At 46.9% G+C, this 19,337-nt stretch overlaps 1 protein-coding gene across 1 annotated transcript; it reads left to right on the top strand.

The window, feature by feature from the left end:
• Nucleotides 1–1,589: 1,589 nt before the first annotated feature.
• UNC45B (unc-45 homolog B (C. elegans)) lies at nucleotides 1,590–13,375 on the top strand. Its single transcript, XM_010573555.1, has 19 exons — nucleotides 1,590–1,751; nucleotides 2,553–2,589; nucleotides 2,927–3,102; nucleotides 3,662–3,751; nucleotides 4,258–4,425; nucleotides 5,613–5,781; nucleotides 6,067–6,237; nucleotides 7,087–7,258; nucleotides 7,619–7,919; nucleotides 8,329–8,423; nucleotides 9,095–9,236; nucleotides 9,685–9,825; nucleotides 10,019–10,146; nucleotides 10,617–10,683; nucleotides 11,057–11,170; nucleotides 11,288–11,403; nucleotides 11,753–11,870; nucleotides 11,979–12,134; nucleotides 13,045–13,375. Exons 1-19 carry the CDS (start codon nucleotides 1,590–1,592, stop codon nucleotides 13,309–13,311), a joined length of 2,790 nt encoding a protein of 929 aa, XP_010571857.1. The 3' UTR covers nucleotides 13,312–13,375.
• Nucleotides 13,376–19,337: the final 5,962 nt, after the last annotated feature.

The raw sequence follows: 19,337 nt of genomic DNA, 5'->3' as shown, positions 1-19,337 counted from the left end.
CTCTTACACCCTCCACAGATGTGGTCCTTGTGCCTTGGACCTACCCCCAAACAGGTGAAGGTGTTTGAGCTGCCCTTGATGGAGCCGCCTGCAACTGCTGTGCAGGTGATGTGCTGTGAGGAACTTCCAAATTGCTTTGCAATCATCTCCTGCCCGGATACCAGGGATCAGGCAGTGCTGTTGGTGCAGTGTGAATAAAATAGGGGACCTGAACAGGGCAGTCTTGTGCTGATTCTTGCTGCATAAGATCAACAAGCCACCACACAGACCACCAGTATTAAATATAACTGGTTTGTTTTTTTTTCTTTGCAGTGTCTCAGTGTGGAAATGCGTTGTCTGCTATAGCTCAGCTCTGCAGCATAAGCCTGATGGGAGCAACTGAGTCAATACCAGTCAGCCCGTGCTCCCCTTGGTCATTTCCTGATCCCTATTTCTAATTTCCCCATTTACTTTATTGCTGGGATGCTTGTAGGTACACTCAGGGAGGCAAGGCCTGTGTTTTGGGGGAGGTAAGCTGCAAAGGAGAGTTCCTGATTTAATTTCCTGGGAAACAGGGGGGTTTGAAAGGCTCAGCTCTTTCAGAGCTCAGTGTTGCTCTGTCTACTGGTGTCATTCAAATTGAGACCCGAGACACTCATCACAGCAGTGGGCCAATATACTCCAGTACAGACATCTATGTTAGTCTGTGCCGGTGGGCTGCCAAACAAGGGCAGGTTGGCAGTGCTGGACATGGGTGGGATTCCAGCGGGGTGGGCTCCCAAAGGCCCTGCGAGGAGGAGGCAGGACTGGGTGCGAGTCGACGTTCAGTCCCAGGGTGTTCTGGAAGGTGCTGGGCACTGCTGCAGCTGCTGGCGTGGGGCCGCTTGTCCCTGAGGCTCAGCTGTCTCATGCTTCCCTAAATAGAAAGGGAAAAGGGTCTGAGCACTGCAATGGGGGTCAGCCATCCCAGCCGCGGGCTTTTTTTGGCATGAAACCCCCTCATTCCTGCTCCCCACACCCAGTGCAGCTCTGCAGGTAGAGGGAAGCTGGGATTTGCCCCAGTGGGTGGGAGAGGATCCCCTCTTGCTGCAAAGAGGTGCTGCCCGCTTGTATGCAGGTGTCCCCCCCCTGAGCTGGACTGGCTGCCGGGGGCCCTGGCTCAAAGCCTTCCCCAGGCACTATATAGCACAGGGGGGGACGAGGAGGAGGACAGGCTGCGGTGACAGGTGACGCTGACAGGCAGCAGGAGCTGCCAGGTCCTGCCCAAACTCGGAGTGGGAGGCGAGCTCTTTCCTGAGCCGCACGGACCCTCCGTGGTGCTGGCGGACTTCTTTAATTCTTACTTTTTTTGTTTTTTCTTTCTTATATTAACTGACTCCTAAGGATCTACGGCCCTGGGAAAAACTTCTGAGAAGCCACAGCCTTGAGGAGCAATTTAGGTCTTTGCTTTCAAAACTCTTCAGTCTGGTAAGCTGCTTTTATTAATGTGTGTGTTAATTATATGCTGGTCTCGTGGTGAAACTCAGCTTGATGGAGTAGGCAGGTGACCCTGGTGACACAGGCAGTTGAAAATGGGACACAAATTGATGTTTTTCCTTAAAGCTCTCCAGATGGAGGATCCCATCCAGCTGAAAGAGGAGGGCAATAAATATTTTCAGGCCAATGACTACGAGAAAGCTGTTCAAAGCTACACTCAAGCCATAAAGCTCAACAAGGACAAGGCGCTGCAGGCAGTGCTGTACAGGAACAGGGCAGCGTGTTTCCTCAAAAAGGTGAGAAAAGCTCCCAGCTTGCCTGGGTAGTGCTCAAGGGGAGGAGAGCAGGGAGGCAGCTAAGGGTGTTCGCCAGCTGCGGACTGTGTGGTTTGTCTGTTTATTGAATAGGGCGTTTGCAAACTGGTCTGAAATTTTGTTCTGGGCTTGTCCTGGAGCTGTAAAGCTGCCTCCTTGCTTCAATCCTGATGGGGCTGAGCACACCGGTTCAACTCAGAGATGGTCCCACTTAATCATTTTGAAGTAAAAGCTTTTGGCAGCCAGCCTGCTCCACACTTACGGGAGAGCTCTGTAAGCCATGGGTTGGGGTGCAGAGGTACTGCTCTTGCTGTCTGCTCCGGCACAAAAGAAGCAGACACAGATCTTTAGCAAAACAAAAAGTTATTAGCATCTGCACCATCATTGTCTCAGCTCCCTGCAGTCAGCTTGTAGCAACCTGCCGTGGGATTTTAGCAGATTGCTTGCGTGTTCCTGAATTGTCACTAACCCAGAAGTGACACCAGCCCAGAACAAGCTGCAGACAGGCTGTTGTGAGTATCCTGTCTTCTTTCACTGTCCATGATCTGCTGCTGCATCAGCAAGAGCATATGTTGTCTTGCCTGCATCACAGACCTTTTCCTCTTCCCCCCCATCAGTGATGAAAAGGCACCTAAACCCCCATCTTCCCTTGTGTAGGCTGCTGCTTGCTTCACTGGGGTGTCCTGTTAGTAAGTGGGAACAGAGAGGTCACAGTGTGCATCAGCAATGGGGACATGCCCTGTTATTCCACTGCTAACAAATCTCTCCTTTCTGGTTTAACAGGAGGAATATGCCAAGGCAGCTTCAGATGCATCTAGAGGTAAGGAGGGGGGTGTTTTGAGAAAGGACAGCTGCATTGCTGGGTATGCTCGCTCCAGCCTGCACTCACATCTGGTTTTGGGTCACTGTGGTCCTATTCTTTGGTGTCCACTAACACCCAAGTGCTGAGGCCACAAGGGAATTAATGGAGAAGGTACGAAAGAAGATGCACCTATTTGGTGCATCTGTGCAATTGGTGCCAATCAGGTACCCATTCGTTCACGATGTTACTAAGTATGTCTTAAGGAGCTGTAGTCACTGTAAAGCAAATCACAGTTTACACAGAGCATTTCCACGAAGCAAACTCTGATGCCTGATGTTTTGGATCACTTTCCCAGCTATTGACATCAATGCTTCAGATATCAAAGCCTTGTACCGGCGCAGCCAAGCTCTAGAAAAATTGGGGAAATTGGACCAAGCATTCAAAGATGCTCAGAAATGTGCCACCATTGAACCCCGCAACAAAAACTTCCAGGAGACCCTGAGGCGACTGGGGGCCAACATCCAGGACAAGGTAAATGCTGGGGGAGCAGTCCTGGGTTCACAGATGGGGTGTGGGAAGTCCTTGCTCTGGGTTACGCTGATGGATTGTTGGTCATATTGGAAACTCATAAAAATGGAGAGGGATAAATAGGCTCCATTAACTGGAAGTTCATACTTGATGCATGTAAATCTGAGGATCATATTGAATGGTTAAATTAAGAAGCGTGGCAGCTCACTCCTAAGGCTGGCCTGGTCCTGAATGTCTTGGTAAGGTCCTGGGAAGGAACTGGACCAGCTTTGGACTGGGTCTGGCAGCTGCCACGTTGACTTACCTTTATGGGGGTGCTGTGGAAAAGTCCTTGCATCACTAGGTACCATGAAGTATCAGAAATGATGGTTAGGGCTGGCTCTGCCCATGCCCACCAGTTTGAGGTGGGTAATTGACGCTGATCCCTGAGAAGTGATGCCTATTTTGTTATTCAGCTTAAACTGTCTGTGGTTTGAGGGTCTGTGGTGTCCCTGAAGTGATAGAAAATTGAGGAGCAATTTTCCTTTCCCTTTGATGCGCCATGCAATCTCTGTTGGCATAGCTACGCATTCAGTTCTCCACGGACTCGAGGGTACAGAAGATGTTTGAAATCCTGCTGGATGAGAACAGTGAGAAAGAAAAGCGAGAAAAGGTGAGAACCGTCCTGGACTTGACAGGACAAATTGCTGTTGTTTAACGTCAGAGGCAGCACCGAGGAGCGGAAGGCTGCATTCCCTTCCCCACCTTCCCCAGACAGAGCAGAAGGTAAGGAGCTGGGAGATGAACTGCACTCAGAGGGACAACTGAGAGGGGAAATGCCCCGAAGAGGCATCACCCTTGTGCAGTGGGAAGGTGGACCGACCTCCCAAAATTCCAAAGGTGGGATCAGACTGGAATTCTGCTCAGGCCCATCTCTGCCACCTTCCCCATGTTTCCCTCCAAGCAGTGACCCACTTTTCTTGGGCAGAGCAAAGCTGATCCCCGGATGGACCTGGAGAAACTGTCTGGTGGGGTCTGAACTGGTCTACTCCATCCGTCAGGAGATGGCCACCCCACAGCTCCCACTGGGACAATCCCAGAGCCTCACAGAAGTGTTTTGGAGGCTGCTGTGTTAGCAGGCTGTGCCGCTGACCCCTGGTTCTTCTGTCTCCCACCCAGGCTGCAAACAACCTCATCGTCCTGGGGCGGGAGGAAGCGGGTGCCGAGAGGATTTTCCAGAACAACGGGGTCAGCTTGCTGCTGCAGCTGATAGAAACCAAAAATGCTGACCTGATCCTGGCAGCTGTCAGGACGCTTTCGGGCATGTGCACAGGACATAAGGCTCGTGTAAGTAATGGGGTCCTTGAGACTTCTACTGCTATTGCCTTGCACCTGGGGGAATGGAAAATTGCAATAGTTCACGATGTTTGTGTACCGTGGGGATTTCTTCTCTTCCTCCTGGTTCTTGCAGGAAAAAATGAAATCCTACAAATCAAATTTTAAATTTGAGGGCGGGGGGGGGGAGTACAAATAATTATGCGAGTGGGGTTAACACAGACTATTGAAACTGTCCCTGTTACTGTGCTCCTCATCTACGGGGTCAAAGCTGTATGTGTTCCTTACGGTGCCTTCATGTGTGCTGGTGAAGTAAAATTTACACTGAGTTGTTACCACAGAAGTGGTGAGCATGGCTGGGTCAAATCCACGTCCTTCAGAGGTCTCAGAAAAGCAACTAATAACAACTAACTTTGGGGAAGTTTTGTCCAAGGCTTAGATGAAGGAAAGCAGGAAGGATCTACAAGAAAGTTAAGGTTCCTGGGAAGGGTCCCAAGGCAAGTTGCTGGGGTCTCTGAGCCAGCTAATATCTGACTCTATACCAAGACAGTTGTTATAGTGTAAAACAGCTCATAAGAAGCCCTGTCTGTGTTACATGGTTGGAAGCAGGACATGGATATGTGCAAAATGAATATGCCTGTCAGTGTAACGGTGCAAAGGAGTGAGGGGAACTAAGACATAACAAAAATAAAATCTACTGGATAAAAATCCAGTGCAATGGAGACCTATTTTCTTTTTCTGAAACATTAACTGTTGTCATATGCAAAAAGGCTGTTCTGCAAAGCCCACTAGGTCAGTGTGTTTCTGAACATGCCTCCCTTGAATTACTGAAGTGCCACCATGCATGGGGACAGGTTGTGTGATGACACTGGGTTTGCTCACAGCCAGGATGGGGTTTGTGCACTAAACAGGCTCTTTGTTAACAGCCTTGCATGAAGGCCTCTTCCAAACCCAGCCACACTCTTCTCAACGTCCTTGTTGGAAATAGATTGTTGCATTACTGGCAAATCTAGATTTTAGGAGTTGTCTTATAAATGAAAATAAGAGTGAAAAGCAAACTGTGTCTTGTACTGGCTTGGGATTCACCCAGGAAAATACCAGGAGTGTGTAAGCTGAGGCTGACCTTTCTAAATCATGCAGGAAGGGAAGGCTTGTACCCTTTGCTAACAGCTGCCTTGCTCTCTCCTTTCTGAGGCCAGGCTACCGCCATTCTCCATTACCTGGGCATCGACAACATTTGCATGTGGATGTCTGTAGACAATGAAGAAATCTCCCTGGCTGTCTGCAACCTCCTGCAGACCATCACTGACTGCTTGTTGGGCCAAGGGAAAGAGGAGCATCACGGGAAGGAGGAGGCCGTAGTGCTAGGTAATGGTGCATGACCTGGTGGTCCTTCAGTCTTGCTGGAGGAGAAGCGGGGTGAGCAGGGAGGGCTCTGCTCCTGGGATGTCCACCTTATTCCTTGTTCTCTGGTGAAGCGGGGTCTTTACCCTTCAGCTGTCCAGGATGACAAACTGCACACAGCTCTTATTCTCATCGTGTTAACTTACCTATGTTCCAGCTGCACAATGGCTTTCAATGGTTTTCACTGGGTTTATCAGCTTTTGAAGAGAATTTCTTGTAACTGGCTGCTACTGTCTTGCTTCTGAGTAGATACTAAAAAAGATTTGAGGATGATCACAATGCGTTTGCTGGATATGCTGGTCAGTAAGGAAGTATCTGGGCAGGGACGAGACCGAGCTCTCAACCTCCTCAACAAGAATATACCGAGGAAAGACCTGAAGGACCATGACAACAGCAGGACCATCTTTGTCATCGACAATGGTGAGTCCTTCCTCTCCATCCTGTTCTGGTTTGGGAGATGTGGAGCTGCGTATTCTTGCCTGAATACCTGTAGAAATGATCCTCTCTATAAAATAAATCCTCTCTGGCTTTTTTTGTTGTTGTTGTTCATGCAAGCCTAGAGCAAAGTAAGACTTGGCAGGAAATAGTATTGAGATTAAGAGAAAAAAACTGTGTATGAGAACAAGAATTTTTCAGTTTTGAAAGGACTGACTTAACTTCTCTGGTTAGTTTATTCCAATGTATTTGCTAATGTTAGGAGGATTTGGGTTGGATAAATGGTCTAGCTTAGGAAGAGATGAGCACCCACTGCACTTGCTGGATCCTTAAACTGGTCATATCTAAGACTGGAAGGGGGTGAGGAATTTGTGTGGCATGTGTTTTTATACTAATTCCAATGCATGTGTATGTTACCATTTTGGTGGAAGTTTTTTAATAACACTTTAGCAAAAGGAGGGTTAAGACATCCACAATCACTTGAAAGTCAATGACTTTTCCTCAGTCAAAGCCTCCAGCCTTGGAGGTCAGTAGGTTTAATGCCTCCTGATAAAAATAACTGATCCAGCCAGGGACCAAACGCACAGTTTTGCTTATCTTACCCGAGAGCTGGATAAAAGTCTGATGCTGCAAAGCTGTAATCTCACAAGTAGAAGCTCTTCCCCAGTAAATATCCCAGTGTCGTCTTTGTTTAAGGCTTATGTGATTAGGCTGCAAAATGATGGAAAACCATCCAAGCCAGCTATTTCACTGCAAGAAACCAACAAATAGTATCTTGAGTTTTTTGTACAGTCCCTCTCCCCTCTAACGGCCATATCCCTCCATTGTTTCCAGGCTTAAAAAAGATACTGAAAGTGGTGGGCCAGATTCCTGAGATGCCTGACAGTCTGCCGCTGACAGAGAACACCCAGCTGACTGCCTCCGTCCTCCTAAATAAACTTTATGATGACCTGCGCTGTGACCCAGAGCGTGACAACTACCGGGTGATCTGTGAGGAGTACATCAAGTGAGTCAGGGCTGGCTTACTGGGGCTGAGCTGGCCCAGAGGCATGGGAGCAGGAGGGTTTAAGGATGAGATGAGGCACTTGCGATCCACTTAGATGCCAAATTGAGGTCCTGGGAGACAATGATTTGCTTGAGATCCTGCTGGATCCTTCAGCTGGGATCCTCAGATCCTGGATCACAGCCTTTATATGAATTTGGGCTCAGCTGTGTCCCAAATACATACATATATATATATACACACATATACATATTTCAGCAGTGGAGCTTGGCTCTCAATCTGAGGGAGGACGTTCGCTGCCCAAGGGAATGAGAACTGTAAGCAACTACTGTTCCACATGCTGACTTCCTCTGTCCCATGCAGGAGCAAAATTGACCCACAGGACATGGATAAGACACTCCATGCCATCCAGATGGTGTCTGGAGTTCTGCAAGGGCCCTTTGACTTGGGCAACAAGCTGCTTGGCATGAAGGGAGTCATGGAGATGATGGTTGCCCTGTGTGGGTCCGAGAGGGAGATTGACCAGCTGGTGGCTGTAGAAGCCCTCATCCATGCCTCCACTAAGCTGAGCCGGGCCACCTTCATCATTTCCAATGGGGTGACGCTCCTGAAGGAGATCTACAAGAAGACCAAGAATGAGAAGATCAAAATCCGAGCCCTGGTGGTAAGGATGGCAGGCCCTGCCTCTATCGCCTGCCACACTCACCAGCTTAACCCTGGACTTGGGGCAAGGGGGAGGTCCTGGGAACATGTTGGGTTCAGTCACCTCAACTGGGGAATGGTTTATGGTGCTTCCCCCTACAAGAAAGGGGGAGATGGCAGATCAGGAGAATACATGGACTGTTGGTAACTTTGAAGGCAAAACTGGTTAGTCTTCTATTAAAGACATCCAATAAGAGCAAAAAACCTTACTTTGCTCTGCTACAAGTTGAATGATCTACTGGGTATTAGAATGCTTCCTCTTTGTTAGACCTGACTTTAAACTTTAGATATGGGATTAGGCTGTTTTGGGGCAGCAATGCTAGAGGATTAATCAACCTTTCTCACTGGTGTACCTTCTTCATTCTCCTCAGGGTCTCTGCAAGCTGGGCTCAGCAGGAGGTACAGATTATGGACTGCGGCAGTTTGCTGAGGGCTCCACTGAGAAGTTAGCCAAACAGTGCCGAAAGTGAGTGACTTTACTTTTTTCTTCTGTTGTTCCATACTTTGCAAAATACAATATGCCCCTTTCCCCAGAGATCCTGCCTGCATATTGCCTTCATTTACTGTTGCTGCCTAACAGCTGACAGTGCCCCCAGAGGCATTGCACTGGAACCTGGAGTTCTTCTGTGCCTCAAGCAACCATATATTCCTCCTGCCTCAAGAACGAGATAAGCCTTCTCCCTCCCTCACTTCCCCTGTGAGACACCAGGCATGGTGCCAGCATGGTACAGCTTAATCAAGTGCTATCTAGAATATGCACAAGTACCTTCTGAAGGTGAATTTACCAGGTGAACTAGCCAAGGAGGTGGGATGGATTTAGGAAGTGACAGAATGGGTGATCATTGCTGCTGGCACTGGATAGCAGGGCATCATGTGTTTCATGTGATGGTGAAGGCAAAGCAGTGCTGAGCAGCTGTCCTGGTCTGTCCCTGCAGCATTTAGATCCCTTAAGTTGGGCCATGGGAGGAAGGTCGTGTCTCGAGGGAAGAAGCACCCACAGTCTTTAGTTGCTGTAGCAAAACCCAAGTACATTTTTGGGCCTGAAACCATCTTAACAGCTGTTTTTTTCCTTCCTCTTCTCCCAGAGAAATCAGTCCTGGCTCCTGAGATAGAAATGCAGATGTTTTTCTTTTCCAGATGGTTGTGCAACACTAGCATTGATGCCCGGACCAGGAAGTGGGCTGTGGAAGGGCTGGCGTATCTAACCCTTGATGCAGATGTGAAAGATGACTTTGTTGAAGATGAGCTAGCCCTGCAAGCTATGTTTGAATTAGCCAAGGTCTATCTCCTTACCTTGTTCCCTCATTCCTCTGGTAGCATCAAGTTCTCTCAGCTCTCCAGCCCAATGCTGTCTCCCCAGGCAGGAGGAGCTGTGACCCCAACCCCTCACCTCTACTTTATCAAAACGTCAGTTTTGCCTGTGCCACGGAGATACCTCAAGGCTGTTATCATCCTGCTCTTCTCCCAAGGCTGAGGAAGGTTGCTTCTACCTTTACTGTCAGCAACTGCATGAAAACCAAAGGCATCAAGGTGTTGACAGCATCTGATGATGTCAAACAGCCTGTTGACCATAAAAACTTTTGTTTTTCCCTGCACTGGGCTATAAAGCTGGGGATAAGGCTAAGAACGCTTCAGCTAGTGTAAACCACCACAATGGCAGTCCTAAGGGACCTGTTTCCTTGCTGTGTCCTCCTCACCCTCACATAAACTTTTATTTTTGCATGCAGACAAGTGACAAGACTATCCTGTATTCTGTGGCTTCTGCACTGGTGAACTGTACCAACAGCTATGATACCAAGGAGCTGGTCCCAGAGCTGGTGCAGCTGGCAAAATTCTCCAAGCAGCATGTGCCTGAGGAGCATCCAAAGGTAGGTTGTCTACAGCCGGGGAGCTGGGAGGAGATGCTTGGATCTCAAAGCTTTCTTTGGTGTATCCATTGGCACAGACCTCAGGTCTCCTGTCTCTGAGGCTGAAATTGCTTTGCTCTCCAACCAGGTTTGGCTGTAGTCAGCGGGATGGCAACTACTAAGGGGCTAATCCCTTTCCAATGTCTCCCCTCAGGATAAGAAGGATTTTGTGGTGAAGCGGGTGAAGCGGTTGCTGAAAGCTGGCGTCGTCTCTGCCTTGGCCTGCATGGTGAAGGCAGACAGTGCCATACTGACAGACCAGAGCAAGGAGCTCATCGCCAGGTACCTTCATTGCTGTCGTGGGAGCCAGGAGTGCTGGCCAGCCACGTGCCACTGAGATGGGCACCTGGGCTGGCTCCTTGCTTCGTGGGATGGTGCATTCTGCCTATGGGGGAGGGATGAAAGGGAGATGGAGAAAAGATTTAAATCCAAAGTTTTTCTTAAGCAATGTCACAAAAATCCATGTTCTGACCTTGAAGCTGGCTTACAGGGCTGCCTTCCTAGGATGCATTTTGAATTTCTAGTCCTCTGTACTGGTTTTGGCTGGAACAGAGTTCATCTTAGAGGCCTGGAAACTTTTCTATGCCATTTGTTGCTCCTTCCTAGAGTGCTGTGGGCACTGGGTTAAACATCTGGAATTTACCTGGTGGATCTGGCACCCCTGCAAAACTGTAGCCCCCTTCCATGAGGGATGTGGGTTGTTATTGCCTTCCCGTGTGGCTGTTTCACTAAGTGATGCTGTGCTTCTGCAGGGTGTTTCTTGCCTTGTGTGAAGACCCCAAGGACCGTGGGACTATTGTCGCTCAAGGTGGTGGAAAGGTGATTACTTTTATGTTTGCAGCCCAACCTGATGTGCAGTTAATGTCTGCTGGGAGCCTATGATATGTCTACAGTGAGGGAAGGTGACAGAAAAGCATGAGCTGTCTTGGTGGCCCCTGGGGCCCAGACTGACACTCCAGTCCTATCTCTGCAAGCCTCCAAAGAAGCAATCTTCTTTAAACAGCTGTGTGTGAGCTACAAGCTCTGGTGTCGTGCCTATTTGAGAACAAAAGCAAGACATCGCTGTGGGCTACAGTCCAGACCCATTTCTTCAACAGACACATCTTTAGGATATTTTAAAGTTATTTTGGTATATTAAGGCAAACCTGTAAATCTTCTCACAAGCATTGAATGGTTTCCTGTGTGTCACTAGGCCCTGATACCTCTGGCTGTGGAAGGCACAGAAGTTGGCAAGATAAAGGCTTCTCACGCTCTGGCGAAAATTGCTGCAATCTCCAATCCAGACATGGCATTCCCGGGAGAGAGGGTAAGCTTAAAAAAAAAAAAAAAAACCCACCAAAAAACCCCCTTTTAATTCCTCTAGCAAATGAAAATTGCCAAGATCTGAGAGCTGGAAAAGCAGTGATATGCCTTCTCTTCTTAGGTGTACGAGGTGGTGAGGCCCCTTGTCAGCCTGCTGAACACTGAGAGGGATGGCCTCCAGAATTACGAGGCTCTGTTAGGTCTCACTAACTTTTCAGGAAGAAGTGATAAACTTAGGTGAGTTTAACTGCTTTTTGACCTTCTTTCTTCCCCAGGAGTGAATGTGAATTTCAGTTCAATGCTTTTGTTGTAGGACTATGAAGACTGGTCAGGTTGAGCTACCTTTGGCAGAGCTGCAAAGGTCTCAGACCTAAAAGATTAATAAAATAGCTGGGAAAACGAAAGTGGCACACTTTCCTCAGAAAGAGGAAAGACATGAACCTAATCTGCATAGGGAATGAACCACATGTCATGAGCTCCAGGACACTGATTTGTTTCAAGGCTTTTCCCTGTCTGCAGTTAATATTTTTTAAGTTGGTTATTGCTTGTCCCATGATGTATTTTATTTGACTGCTCTTCAACACAGGATGAAGATAGTCAAAGAGAGGGCCCTGCCAGATATTGAAAACTATATGTTTGAGAATCATGACCAACTTCGGCAGGCAGCCACAGAGTGCATGTGCAACCTGGTGGTCAACAAGGAGGTAACTCACTGGGCATCTTAAACTTGACTGTGTGTACCAGTTCGTGAGCCCCTGTGATGAGGCATTCCTACTCGTGTTATCTCTGGATATCATGAGGAATTTTTTTAGGTGCAAGAGCGTTTTGTGGCTGATGGAAATGACCGGTTGAAGTTGGTGGTGCTACTGTGTGGTGAGGATGATGAGAAAGTCCAGGTTGCAGCAGCCGGAGCCCTGGCCATGCTTACAGCAGCACAAAAGAAACTCTGCTCTAAGATGACTGAAGTGGTAAGACCGTAAGTCTGATTATTGGCAGTGTAGACATACCCTTGAAGGGGCCTGGCTCAGTCATGAAAATGCCTCTCAAAAGGAAGAGGTAGTCTACCAGTTTGATAGTGAGGAACTTGGTGAAGTTGAGACCTATGTGTGCATGCTTCTAGTCCATCCCTGCACAAAGCAAACCAGCCTGCCTTATACTAGACTTCATCTCAGAGCTGGAACACTTCTATATAGCCATTCCTCAAGCTAAGTCCTGGATGCTAACTGTCAAGCAAGGTTAGGAATGCAGAATATTATTCTATAGGACCTCAAAGCTTTTGATACATAACCTGAAATCCAAACCTGGTTTCACTCAGAAGTGAGAAAAGCTTGATAGTCCACCTATTGAGCTTTACAGATCCCAAACCATCTCCATTTCCTGCACAGATCTGTAGGTCCTGAGAACTCAGACCCTGCACAGCTGAGTATCTGTGAAGAGCTGAGGTTGAGAACTCATGAACCCTGTTGTGTTGCACACATGCTGATGTTGGACACTGGGGCTTGTTAGAATAAAAATGATTAATCAAGCCAAAGGAGGGGCTCGGGAAGATCAGTGGAGGGAGTGGGTGGTCTGCTGCTGGTCATCTCAGCTGTGTTAATACTCTGATCAGATTCTTTGCACAGAGATCATGCAACAGCCTAAACCTGAAATGTGTTTCATATGGTGCTAGTGTCATGAAAGCTTCTGACTTTAGCATAACAAAAAACAGGTTCAAAAGTTTGGAGTCAGGTTTCCTTAGTTAAAGAATCAACCGTACCTGACATGAGTATTGAAGAGGGGAGTCCCTGTGCTTCCTTCTGCTGAGACATGCCTTGCCAAACTTGCATTCTTGGCTGAGGTATTCTTTCAATCAATACTAATGATCTCTCTCCCTTGAAGACCACCCAGTGGCTTGAAATCCTGCAGAGGCTCTGCTTGCATGATAACATGAAAGTACAGCATCGAGGGCTGGTCATTGCTTTCAACTTAATCAGTGCTGACAAAGAGCTAGCGAAGAAGCTGGTGGAGTCAGAGCTCCTAGAGATCCTGACATACATCGGCAAGCAAGAAGATGACCCCAAAAAGCAGCACATCATTAACGTAGCACGTGATTGCCTCACAAGGTGCATGGATTACGGTCTGATCAAACCTCTATCTCAGGCATGAGGAGATGAAAAGCACCAAAAAGGGCTGAATGTGGGGAAAAATGCTACCGAGAAATGTGGAAAACTGAGAGCTGGGAGGAAAATCTAGCACTATTGTCAAGGCATGGAATAGTTTGGGGACAACTTCGGAGGATCAGAAGCTGTATGAGGAAAAGGGGGACATTTGCCTGGGAAATTTGGAAAGTGTCCATTTGAGTAATTCCCAAATGGTATAAATCCTTTCTTTGCCCCTGTTCAGCTGATAACGATGAAGGCTTCAAGGCCTAGCTGTAAAAGAGGTGGTTATGTTGGAAATGTGGCAGAGTGCTGTTGGAAGGAAACTCAACTGAGCTGAAATCTGTCCTGCATCCATCTACAGCTCCTGGTACTTCTGGAATTCCTAGCAATGGTGAAGCAGGGAGGGTTAAATGCCTTCTATTCTGTAGTCAGAAAATAGGTTGGGTTTTAGCTGTATGCTTTTTTGTTCATTTATGGTAACTTTTAAACAGCCTTAAGTGGTGTGCCACAGTGTGAGGGTGGTGGATGAACTCTTAATAAATTCACTACTTTGTTCCATGTGGAATTCCTGTTATGCTTTTATAAAGCAAATGGAGAATCTAAGGCAACTCCAACTTGCAGCCTTGCATCACACCCAGGAAGCTAGAATAATTGTGCCACAGGCTGAATTTTTACCACTTGTGAAATATCCAACCCTGCTCAAAACATGTGAAGTCGCCATAAAAGGCTGTACAAGGAGGTGGCACTAATGGGTTAAGCTGAGGTTCACACTGGGACACAGTGTTTGGCTCAACAGGGAATGTTGAAAATCTCATTTATGGAAGAAGTGGAATGAGAAGCAAACACACCAGTTGGTCATCACATTAAACTTTATTATATAAATGTTTGCATTCACATGATAGGTGTGGCATGATTAAGTGTTGAGGTTTGGGGGTTATGAAAGGAACCGGAGATAGTCTTTCCTTGTATGTTGATTAAGGAAAAAAGATGGAAAGTGCCTCTAGATTCCTGAAGTCAGAAAAGCAAGAAATTTTAAGCTAATAGGTTTGACAGCCTAATGGCAAATTTGTCTGGAGGCCGATTCCAGCTGTGTACAATGTTGTCTTGTAACCACATTCAGTTAAATCACTGGTGCTTTATAATCACACTAGGAGGATATTGGACTGTTCTTCCAAACCAAATGAATCACAGGTCATTCTGTGATGGAAGACGATATGGTTTGTTTTCAACCAGCCTTCAGTTTTGGATACCCAGTTTTAGGAATTTTGGATCTGTCTTTCAAAAGTATTTAGCACCTAACTCTATACAGAGAGTTTTATCTAACCAGCATGTCTGAAACCAAGAAAAAAAATGCTATTGGTATCTAAGGGCAGTTATACAAAGTTTTCCTTCCTCCACTAAAGCTCCTCTTTGGAGCAACTGGGTTCTTGTAACCTATACTGACTGTTGCTGAAATTGACTGGGGAAACTATTTCTGTAAAAGCCATTTGTTTGTATTTCTTAGCTAAAACATGGACAGAAGGCCCCATTTTTACTTTCCTAGATATCTGAATAGAGGCTGTGTTTTAAAAACAATGGCTTCTAACACCGGATGCCTATGCTGTTTGGTAACTTTTGTGAGCTGTGCTGTGAGTATGGGAGTGAGCTGGTAAAAGCCAGAAAGTCTTCCAGTTTCCTGTCTTGGCGTAGTGGCTTTCACTTGGCAATGCACCTGCATGCAGTCAAAGGCTGAGCATCAGGTTTTGCAAGTCCTTGAAAGGAGCCTTCAGGGAATGATGTAATTCTACTGACATTCAAAGTATCTCTTTTCTCTCCATTATTGAAACTTTACATTTGATTTAAAACAGACTGTAGAGGCTTCTCAAGAATGTCTGGGCTTTTAGAGAGGACCAGCCATTAGAAAGGAAATCCTTCTACTTCAGATACAGAGTAAAAAAATTTCAAACATACATAACCATTGACCTACTGGGGCCTTGTTGGGATCCTATGTGGTTACCTGTTCTCAGTTCTCAAATAACAAGTGTAGATTTAAATTAGCTCTGGATGCTACACAGACCAATATATTTCTTAAAATTTCCTTCTGAAACAGAAAGGGTTGAGGAATAATACCAAACACAATGCTGCTTTCTCAATGGACACTGTCAAGAATAGATGCTCCTCTAGCCTTCCCTCTGTTTTTCTTAATAATACATTTGACTTCTTAATTTCTAATGCTAGTATTCCACAGTATGCTCTTACTTCTTCATCTCTGTAGCACAGAATAGCAATATCTTTCTCAGAGTAACCCTTTTTAAGATATGTACAACAATGTTCTGCCACATACTTTGCTATACCATTTCTGACTACTTTGCTGAGCACATGTGGCTCTGCAGAATAACCTTTCCAAATATTGATTAGGAATTTTTAGGGTAGTGTACTTTACAATCATTTCCATATTTTCTTTTGTACAGCTATAGATACTGACAGCATTACAAACCACTTTGGTTAGTGACTTGACAGGATCCATGCCATGCTGCTTCTGGAAGACCAGTCGAGAAGGAGTGACTTGTCTGTAAGCAGTCCAAGAAAATCCAGAAAAAGCCAGGCTCAGGGAGATGTTGTGATGAAGTTAGAGTCAAGGCTTTGTTACAGCAATCACCTTCCCTATCTCAGAAATTCTGTGCTTCATAAATTATGTGCTTCACATCATTAAAGCTTGCCTTCTAAAAGGCTACTCTTGTCACAGCTTGGCAAATGTTTTTCTGCCTACAGAAGAGATACAAATAGATTAAAAACAGTCTCTGCATTGCAAACTATTGGTTATACTTGATCAGAACAAAGTGAACGCCCATGATATTGAAGTCATATTTATTAGTAGATGCTCAGGATTTCAGCAAAAGGATTTGAGCATTACTCAAAACACATCCCAGCTACATACTTTAAACACTGCAGTGGTGGTGGACCAAATAGCAGTTGTGGTTTAACCCCAGCTGCCAACTGAGAACCACCCAGCTGCTTGCTCACTCCCCCCAGGTGGGATGGGGAGAGAATCAGAAGGGTAAGTGAGAAAACTTGTGGGTTGAGTTAAAGACAGTTTAATAGGCACATCAAAAGCTGCACATGCAAGCAAAGCAAAACAAGGAATTCATTCACCACTTATTGTCGGCAGGCAGGTGTTCAGCCATCTCCAGGAAAGCAGGGCTCCATTACGCTAATGGTGACTTGGGAGGACAAAATACCATCACTCTGAACATCCCACCTTCCTCCTTCTTCCGCAGCTTTATATGCTGAGCATGATGTCATATGGTCTGGAATGTGGGTCAGTTGGGGTCAGCTGTCCTGGCTGTGTCCCCTCCCAACCTCTTGTGCACCCCCAGCCTCCTTGCTGGTGGGGTGGGGTGAGAAGCAGCAAAGGCCTTACTGAGATCTCACCTGTGACAGGAGCACAGCTTATTTTCAGTAGCATAGATTTGCCTTCCATGTGGCCAAATATTAAGCCAGAGAGCTGCAGGAGACAAAAACTCCAATGAGCATCTCCTCCAGCTTTGAGACAGGAGACAAGTTTCCTGCCTTGTCTGCCTCTCCTCTGAGTTAGCTCTGCTGAGGAACGTAGCTCTGCTTCTTGTAGCTTTGAGTTATGGTAAAACTAAAGCAGCAAGGACGTTAGTGTGTGCTAATTTTTGCTACCAGCTGGAGGAATTTTCCCATCCAGTTCCATGAGCATGCCTCTAGCTTGCTGCAACAGGACAGCCTGGCCGACTGCTGAGATCTCAGACTCCCTCAGTGTGACAGAAGAAAAGGACTTACCCCATCTCTTCTTCTTAGCTCTAGGCTAAAACATCAATATTTGAAATATCAATTTTAAATATTTAAGGATTTAAGTCCCAGAATTATGTGCAGTAGAAATGGGGTACAAAGCATCCAGAGTCTGTTACCTGCTTTCGTCTCTGCCCCCTCCCTCTATTAAAATCTAGGAGAAATGAAAAGTACTTTTTTGCTGGTTTCACTTCTCTGCCGGTTTTGTTTTCTTCTCCTCTGTGTTTCCTGTGATGAAGTACTAGTGTCCACAGACTTCACGGGATCTTTCTAGCTCTATCTGAAGTTCAAAACCAGTTTTTGCTGGGAGTTCAGCCTTCCGGAGCTATTACTTCCCTCCCGCTGGCACTCTTCTAGTGGCTAGGCCATATCAGAGGAGACAATTGAAAAAGATAGTTTAGAAGAAATCCCCCAACTTACAGCATTTACATACATCATTGTTTGTTCAGTCTGAAAAGTTGTTGTTCCATTAAACCTCCAGAGCTGCAAAGTCAGAGATACAGTTCTGGAACCTGGGAAGCAGGATAGCAAGCTAGAAAGTCCCATTCAGAAGATACGGTCTGAGTATTTTCATTTGCAACGTGAAATTCAATTTTCTTACTTTTTTGTACTGACAAAGTATGCTAAAGCTAATAATTTTATACTGAAATCATGATCATATACAACTTTCAGATGAAATAACTGAAGTTATGGATTAAAACCGTCTCATAACTTTTCCCCGTGAAAGTGATCCATGCAGGGGGGCACTTTGGAGCACTCTCAGTGTCGCCTCCCTCCGTGGGACAGAATTCCGGCAAAGGCACTGAGACTGGGGCAACAGTGAGGACTGAGAACAGGGAAGGTTGTGGGCTTGACTGCAAAGCCTTGAGAAGCCTCGCACAGCAGTGGCTGAGTGTGCCCATGGTATCTGCTCAACTAAGTTGTGTAGTTTTTTGAGGGGAGGTGAGAGAAAATGAAATAGTGTGGAAAAAGAGCAAGCTAGCGCTAGACTACAGAAACTTGCCTGCAGGACAGGAAGGAAACAGGAATGTATTCTGCGGGCAGGATTACACCTTCATGAACACATAAAAATGCTTTTTAGCTTTTGATTCCATACGGTGTAAAAGAGTCCCCTGGTCAACCCCCTTGGCAGGAGCCGGTGCTATACCCCCCGTTCCTTGCCTTGCCCCTTGTGTTCTCCTTTCTCTCCCTCTCCCTTCAGAATGCATTCTGGTGTCCCAGGCTCCTCTTTATTCATTACAAAGCACAGTTTTTTCCAGTTTAATTTTTCACAGTGCCCACCATGCTTAAGTGAAGACTTCCCTACCTTCCTTGCAGATTTCTCCTCTGTGGGCTGCACAGAGACAGAATGAAACCCACAGCTGTATGGGCGAGTTAAAAAGCTTTGATTTCTTGAACTCTGAGTCTCCCTACGTACTTACTACCTCACTGGGCTGTCTTTGCCCCTCAGATTGGATCCTCCTCTTGATCCCGCACAGAAAGGTCCCCAGCAGGGTCAGAAACCCCGTCCCCAGGAAAACCAGGTGAAATACATCTCCTGAAAAAGGAATGCATGTTACACAGGAATTTCTTGCAAACTGCTGCCCATCAAGAGGAACCGAGTTACTGCTTTAGAAGAACAGGATGAAGTTACCCATCTGGCCTTAAACAAGCAAGCATTTTAACTTATATATTGAATCATGACACCTTCCCTTCCAAAGCACCTTCTGTTCAATTGTTGGAATATTTTTATTTTATTTCTCCCACTTTTTTTTGTTTTGTTTTATTTCTTCCCTCTTTTTTTTTTCCTCAGTTGTTTTCACGGTGATACCAGACTCGTCACGCAGCCCCTTTGCCGTGGAGCCGTTGCTTCGCGATATGAGCCGGTCCCTCAGGACTGGACGGCGTTTGAGGCAGTGTCTTATCACCGCCTTCTGCCTCGGCTCAGCAAGTCTTGTCGCTGAGGAAACGGAAGAGAGAAACCACAGCGGCGGCCGCCAGAAGGGAAAGTCCGCGCTCCTCCGGGGCCGGGCCTTCCGTCTCCTCAGGGCGGGAAACGCTCACACCGCCCCGAGCTCCGCTAACGCGCCTTTCTATTGGCGCTCACCCGGGCTCGCCAGCGGGACCGCGCGGCGCTATTGGCTGTCGGCCGCCGGGTGGGTGGGACAAAGGCGGGCAGCGCCGCCTGGGCGTGGCTGGGCCTGCGTGAGCGGTGTGGGGTGAGGGCGGCTGCAGCAGGATATGGCGGCTGGGGGC

This window comes from Haliaeetus leucocephalus, unplaced genomic scaffold, assembly GCF_000737465.1.
Source record: "Haliaeetus leucocephalus isolate CR32 unplaced genomic scaffold, Haliaeetus_leucocephalus-4.0 Scaffold395, whole genome shotgun sequence".
NCBI classification, from domain to species: domain Eukaryota; kingdom Metazoa; phylum Chordata; class Aves; order Accipitriformes; family Accipitridae; genus Haliaeetus; species Haliaeetus leucocephalus.
Note: the sequence above shows the minus strand (reverse complement) of the source record. Positions and strands in the feature narration are given on the sequence as shown.

Coding starts and splice junctions, on each gene's coding strand:
- UNC45B (XM_010573555.1), top strand. CDS start 1,590: ATGGAGGATCCCATCCAGCTGAAAGAGGAGGGCAATAAATATTTTCAG. Junction 4,426..5,612: donor GCACAGGACATAAGGCTCGT/GTAAGTAATGGG, acceptor TTCTGAGGCCAG/GCTACCGCCATTCTCCATTA. Junction 9,237..9,684: donor CTATGTTTGAATTAGCCAAG/GTCTATCTCCTT, acceptor TTTTGCATGCAG/ACAAGTGACAAGACTATCCT.